Genomic DNA, 6,908 nt, shown 5'->3' with positions numbered 1-6,908 from the left:
TATTACTATTACTATTACTATTATTATTATTATTATTAGTAATACAGAATCTTATGCTGGTCAAAATTCCCAACTAACCTAAACATAACGAAATGGAACTTGAACATTGTTTCTGTCCCCCTTTACTTTTTATTCATTTCTTTTTATGTTTATTTTATTTGACTTTTCTTCTTCTTTAAACTGATACCTTTTATTTGTAATTTTTTTATTTTTATAGATCCATTTATTATGTTGAATTGTAGATCTTAAAAGTATTATTTTGTTTAGATGTTAAGCTTTTATAGCAATATTTTCTAAAAAATTGCACATACTTGTAAAAAAAATAGAAGAAAAAGGAAGATAAAATATTCTCTTCGTTTCAAATTAATTGTCATTTTATTTTCTTAGGATAATATATATGAACTAAAATGACGGTTGAATTTGAAGTAAAAATAAAAGTTGGTTCTCGAAGCTACTTTTCCATTTTAATTATCACACTCTCGGTGGATTTGGTGAGTAATTATCTTGTTATTAATGTTTTAATTAAGTTCAATTAAACATGTTTACGTCATTAATGTTTCTTTCCTTGTTCAAAGATAACCTATCCACGTGTCATTTTTTCATTCGTTGTATGACTTCCGTGGCTTAATCTTAGTAGCTACGTTTCCCTAGTTTCCTCATTTACCCCTTCCATCCCTTCACCTATTAGCATCAATGTGGGCATAAACGGAATTTAACGAACTTAATGGCGTTCTTGTAATTCTAAGCAAAACTATGTCCTAACAATTTTACGCGGTATATCACACAGAAGGTAAAAACGCGGTTTATTTCTCTCCTCCACGTCAGCATTTTCACCATATAGACTATTTATGAAATTTTGACGAAACTCACTCAGCTCACTTTCTTATGGAGTTTTTGCCTCTTGTGAAAAACTTCACTTCAGAATATCTTCTCTAATTCCTAAGAATTTTTCAGATCTCCTTTCAACACTTTAACTTTTTTCTATTATATAATTCGTCAGTTCATCAGCTTATTTGCTTTTTTTTAATCACATCTCAAAACCTTGCATCTTTATTTTTCTGCTGTTAATGATGGCCGTACTTCCTGGAGAAAATCCGATCGCCGTACTTCCGGTGGATAAACAGATGGGTATACCGCCGCTGAATACTCTGCCGGTGGGATACCGTTTCCGGCCGACAGATGAGGAGTTAGTGAATCATTATCTGAGGTTGAAGATAAACGGTGCTGATAGTCAGGTCAGCGTTATTCGAGAAGTTGATATCTGTAAACTCGAGCCTTGGGACTTACCTGGTTAGTTTCCTTGCTTTAATTTTTTAGTTCATCAAAATCCCCCAATTTGGAGCTTTTTTGAACCCTAACTTTCCCTTTTTTACATTTTACGGATAGTTCATTTCTGGAATAGTTGTTGATTTCATTTCTAAAGTCTAGTGCTTTGGCTTTGTGCATAGGATCCAATTTTGTTTTATGAGTTGATTTTCGCAGCACTCTGTAGGACCTTCGTTAGTGAAAATCGCACAAGTAATTAAGTGGAAAGTGAATTTGATTTGAATAACTGATGGAAGTGGGTGAGGGGAGCTATTCTATTGAGAATTGATCTCTACCGTAGGGGAAGGAGTGTGCTGATTTGCTTTCGGATCGTATTTTTCTTGACCTCAAAATTTGTCATTTGTTACAGTAGAATGAAAGAAGGAAGAAGGACAAGAGAGTAAAATATATACTCTCTGACAGTTCCCTGTAAATCAACCTGAAAACCTTAACACAAAAAACACTTCTGATTGTCTTTTGGTTTTTTTCATAGGCCAGATCCCAAAACACCCTATATTTTGGAATGCAGAAGTTTTTTAGATTTAGAAAGTAAATAATAGAGTGAATTGGTTTGAATTGTTGCAGATTTGTCTGTGGTAGAGTCACATGACAACGAGTGGTTCTTCTTCTGCCCAAAGGATCGTAAGTATCAAAATGGGCAGCGACTGAACCGAGCAACAGAACGAGGCTACTGGAAAGCCACTGGTAAAGATAGGAACATTGTTACTAAGAAGGGCGCAAAAATTGGGATGAAGAAGACCTTGGTATACTACATTGGTCGAGCTCCTGAAGGCAAGAGGACTCATTGGGTGATTCATGAATATCGTGCAACTGAAAAGTCATTGGATGGATCACACCCTGGCCAGGTATGCACATCCTTTATCCATCTTGTGCCTTGGATTTGTATTTCTATTTTCTGTATAAAAGATTGATTGCATCATGGTGCAATTATTGGTTGCTTTGATCAGATTCCACGATGTAATTATATACATAAGATGTTGCTTAGTTCACGTAAATAATGCCTTGTGCAATACGCTGCATAGTCATGTAGTGGGTTACTTGAACATATGTTGTTGGTTAGTTCTATTTAATTTGGTTCTTTCTGTTTTTCAGGAGTCACAAAATAGTTCATGTACTTGCTAATTTTACAGCTATAGAAATTCATTTAATGGGTTTGTATTATCAACCCCATGAACTGGTCATGTAAGGATTCTATTTCACTAGAGGGGAACAAGATTCGTGATATTATATATTGCTACAAAAATCAAAATATTTATTATATGAACTCTTTTTTGTGCTTGGTTATTTTGGTGGATTATATGTTCTGCAAACATGAATTGTAATTACTCGTTGCAAAATTGAAGATCCTCAGTAAACATCCACATGAGGATTTTTTCATGAGGCTCTGGAATTGTAACAATAATAGCATAACTAGATGTTGGATTTTTCTAGCTTTGTATTTTAGAAGACATTTTATAGATAAACTCCTTTTGTAAGATTTTATTTATTTTTTAGTTCTTCCCTAGTTAGTATAGACTTGTGAAGTGCCTTACATTTAGGGGTCGTTTGGTGTGATGGGATAAAAAAATTGTATCTTGTTTGGTTGCCATGTTTTGGATAACTTATCCCACCATTCATATCATAGTGATGGGATAAGTTATCCCATATACATGGTGGAATAAGTTATCCCACCATTGAAATATGCTGCAAGCGCTCTCACAATTAATGCTAATTCTTTAGTTTTTTTTAGATGTCCCAATTAATGAGTTACGGATCCAAAGCATCTACCTATCAAAAATAAATTGATAAACTTTGTATCTGCGTGGTACTTCTGAAATTGACTCTAGCACACTTATATTTCTATTGTTATTAGTGGTGAAGCAATGAAAATTAGTTCATACTGGGAAATGTGATTTGCCTGTTGCAGGGTGCCTTTGTGCTTTGTCGTCTGTTTAGGAAGAATGATTTGAAGCAGGATGAGCATGTTGAAAATTCCAATTTAGATGCTGAACAGAATGCTTCAGTTGACAAATCACCTGCTGAAGATGAATTATCAGAGGCAGCCACTCCATTAATGGTCATACAACCTTTAAGTGATTGTGATAAAAGCTATGCTGCAAAGTTTTCCAAAGGCGAGATGTATGGCAAACAAATACCCATTGAGAGTCACAGCAACAGCTGTATTGCTGATGATACTGAAGATCAAATGTTGGACATAACATCCATACCGGTAAGTTAACCTACATCAGGATTCTACTTTTTGATTGAGTGGAAAGCGATTTATCGTGGATTAATTTGGTTGAAGTGATTATTTTCTTTTTCTGCTTCATGTTTAGCCGGTTCAAGATCTAGAAAAGGAGTTGGGAAATTTTTATGACCCGTCATCACAGCCAGATTGGAAGATCTTCTCCCCATTGCACTCACAGATGCAGGTGGAGCTTGGATCGTCTTATTTGCAAGCCCCCTTTAATAATGACATCTGTGGTTATCAAAAAGATGTCCAGTTTCCGTATGGAACAAATGCTCTTGAGATTAATGACTTTTTGAACTCGATACTCGTCAACTCAGATGAGCTCTCATGTGAAGATTCTGGACAAGAATTGGCTTCACATCATATTGACACAAAAAATTACAGCATAACTGGCCCGATGATTAAGGACTCTGGATCATGTAGTGAGTCAGAAGCAGAAGTTACCCAAGGGCAGGTGAGTGGAACCATGTATTGCATCAATTAATCTGTGTCACTTGTTAGAAAGTTCTGTTAAGTAGCTGATCTTATGCTGCTTTTCTTTTTATCCCAGGTTGATCCAGGCTTCTTTGATCCTGAGGTGCTGTGGGACAATTTTGATCGAGAGGCTGCAGTTAAGAGAGAGGTTAATTCCCTTGAACATACAGTGCTAAAGGCGCGTAGTCCACTAGGTCCATCTTATGATGGCAATGATTATGCTGTAGGAAATCTAGGTTTCTTTCAAAATACCTACCCTGGACATTATGGTTATCCTGCTAGTATTGGTGGAAGTCAGGTCCCGAACTTCCTAAAAGTAGAACAGTCCGGTGTTCGCAATAATGTAGTAAGCACTGAATCTGGCTCAGGAACTGGAATAAAACTCAGGACCAGGCAAATGCATAATCAACCTGATGACACGCAGTCTAGACCACAAGGAACTGCTCACAGAAGAATACGTTTAGGAGTGAAAATGCAAGTTGGGCCAGTTGAGTGTCGCATGCGCTCTGTTTCTAGTCAGGGGGCAGAAATTCATCAAGCAGTGGCTGAGGTAAGCCTCTCTATTCCCTTTTTTTCTCCTAATGTTTTTAGCTTCTTTCTTAAATTAGAAAATATAACACGAACTATCATGTTGGGATTGTGCAGGGTGAGAAAGCCTGTGATGAACATAGTTCTACCACCAGTGATAATACAACACATAAAGATCTTGAGGGAGTTGTTGGGGAAACTGATGAATTGAGCACTCGAGTGAAAGATGCAGATGATTCTCCAGTTCAAGAAAGTCTTGATGTGTCTTTGAAGACCGCTACAAAGCTCTCAAGTTCATCACACGTTTACATGTCCAAGGTTCTTGTGGTTGCAAGTCTGCTTGTGGTCTTTATTGGTGTTTGGGGTTGCTTTAGACTGTGTGTGTAGTGTGCGTGTACTTGTATTTATAGATTCCCAATATATAATGGGTATGTATTCAGGGTAGCATGAACTGACCGTTCCTCTTTGTTTAATTTAACGTTGTATGTTTATTGCAGCAGGAACTTGAGTTGAGACATTAGAGATTGCTAGTGTATATTTTGAAGAGCTTGCTCGTTATGTACATGTTTCTTGTAGAGTAAGATGTTAGTATTGAGTTTTCGTGCCAATTTTTTTATTATGGGATTTTAACTCTCACCCTGTTGAATCCCCTTCCCTTGTCTTTTCACATGGAAACACCAAAACAAGAATCTTGGGGTTCTTACCAAGATTTATGACGATCTAATTAACTTCTAATTTGTATAACTTCAAAGATGCGTTAGTAACAAGTTAGCTGAAGGGCAGATGTAAATGAATGGAAAGTCTATATAAGAGGAGAACTAGAAACTCATAAAACAAAAAAATTGAGCAGATAATGTGTTTTGTTTATTAATAACACGTTCCTTACTATTTCAACAAGGAATTGAATTTTAAAGATAGCATGTTAATCAAGAAAAATAAAATCTTATAAATCATATGTCGGAGAAAAAGTTACAAACAAGAGCCAAAAAAAATAATAAAAATAGATGTGGGGTGAGAGAGGCTCGAACTCTCGACCTCAGGATTACTCAGAAGCTATGAGACCTACGCGCTAGCCAACTGCGCCACCACCCCGTTGTTTGTTATTCATCTAATTATTATTGTATTCTATATGTCTCGTTCACTGTACAAATGCATTATTATTGTACATCATATTAATTGAATTCTACATATGTAGATTGCAATAGCAATAGCACTAGTAGATTGAGAAAGAGAGTTTAAATGCAAATGTAACATAATTCCAGAGGATCAAAATCTCTTTCAATATATAATGCCACACTAAAATGACTTGGAATTCCACTATGGGCTGCATTTCTTCAATCAAAATCATGTGAAAACTAACAAGGTAAATCTTGAACGATGATAAACATGACAACAAACATAAATAATCTATCTATCCATAGAAACCTAATGTTGAATCACCTGACCTAGGACAATTTATTAATAATTCCTCCTTTCCAAAATCATACTTGTTTTACTATAAGAAGTTTTACGCCATTAATTAAGTCATTTTTAAAGACATTTAATTAGTGGTAAATTCGTTAAAAAACACTGTATTTTCTAGGAATGAGTAGTTTCATAGAGACGAGAGGGAGTTGCTCGGATGGTAAGCACCCCTCACTTCCAACCCGAAGGTTGCAAGTTCGAGTCACCAAAGGGGCAAAAGGGGTGGGAGCTCCTAGGGAGGGTAAAAAAAAGGTAGTTTCATAGAGGGTATGCTCAAACTAAAAACACCACTTATTTTAAAACAGAGAAAATAAATGTTTTGTCCTTCATTAAAAAAAAACAATTCAATTTGGTCACGAAGTTGGTCCAAAAAAACATGTAACAAAGCATGGTCAAGGATCTTGCTTTGTTGTAACCTTTAAGCTAATAGTGGTGCAACCTTTTGGTTATTTATTAAGTACCCCCTCTGTTACTAATCACTTGTCCATTTTTTCTTTTATAGTTATCCTTAATTACTTGTCTATTTTGACAAATCAAGAAAGGACAAAATAATTTTATATATTATAACCCTCAATTAATTATTTTGAAAAAAGTGGAATTTCTTGAAAATTTTAAATTTTTAATTCATCCACTTCATAATTAATAGGGGTAAAATGGTAAACTCACTATTAGGGCCGGCTCTTGCCTTTGTAAAATAAAACTTATGCCTTAGGCCCCCAAATTTTGGGGCCCCAAATTATTATCAAGAATAAATTATGTGTTAAATTTTTATAGAAAAAATTGATTAATTATGATAAAAAATATCTTATTTTACCCACTTTAACATCTTTTATACTTTGTTAAAAATAAGAATTAATAGTGAAAAGTGTTGAACAAAGTACAAATT

The 6,908-nt window shown here is 35.1% G+C and overlaps 1 protein-coding gene and 1 non-coding gene across 2 annotated transcripts; one reads left to right on the top strand and one right to left on the bottom strand.

The window, feature by feature from the left end:
• The first annotated feature begins 1,067 nt into the window (after window positions 1-1,067).
• LOC102593794 (uncharacterized) lies at window positions 1,068-4,945 on the top strand. The gene is made up of 6 exons (NM_001287836.1): window positions 1,068-1,290; window positions 1,891-2,171; window positions 3,233-3,535; window positions 3,642-4,010; window positions 4,107-4,580; window positions 4,676-4,945. Exons 1-6 carry the CDS (start codon window positions 1,068-1,070, stop codon window positions 4,943-4,945), a joined length of 1,920 nt encoding a protein of 639 aa, NP_001274765.1.
• Window positions 4,946-5,565: 620 nt separating this feature from the next.
• On the bottom strand, window positions 5,566-5,650 carry TRNAM-CAU (transfer RNA methionine (anticodon CAU)). The gene is given in 2 exon segments: window positions 5,566-5,601; window positions 5,613-5,650. It is a non-coding gene; the product is annotated as a tRNA-Met (tRNA).
• Between the last annotated feature and the right edge of the window lie 1,258 nt (window positions 5,651-6,908).

The sequence above is a fragment of the Solanum tuberosum genome, unplaced genomic scaffold, assembly GCF_000226075.1.
Source record: "Solanum tuberosum cultivar DM 1-3 516 R44 unplaced genomic scaffold, SolTub_3.0 scf00093, whole genome shotgun sequence".
Classification (NCBI taxonomy): domain Eukaryota; kingdom Viridiplantae; phylum Streptophyta; class Magnoliopsida; order Solanales; family Solanaceae; genus Solanum; species Solanum tuberosum.
This window is presented reverse-complemented; position numbering and strand designations above follow the sequence as displayed.

Bases quoted from the DNA above. Each gene is read 5' to 3' on its own strand.
- LOC102593794 (NM_001287836.1), top strand. From the start codon at position 1,068: ATGATGGCCGTACTTCCTGGAGAAAATCCGATCGCCGTACTTCCGGTG. The intron at 2,172-3,232 runs GTATGCACATCC...TGCCTGTTGCAG, and splicing joins ATGGATCACACCCTGGCCAG to GGTGCCTTTGTGCTTTGTCG. The intron at 4,581-4,675 runs GTAAGCCTCTCT...GGGATTGTGCAG, and splicing joins TTCATCAAGCAGTGGCTGAG to GGTGAGAAAGCCTGTGATGA.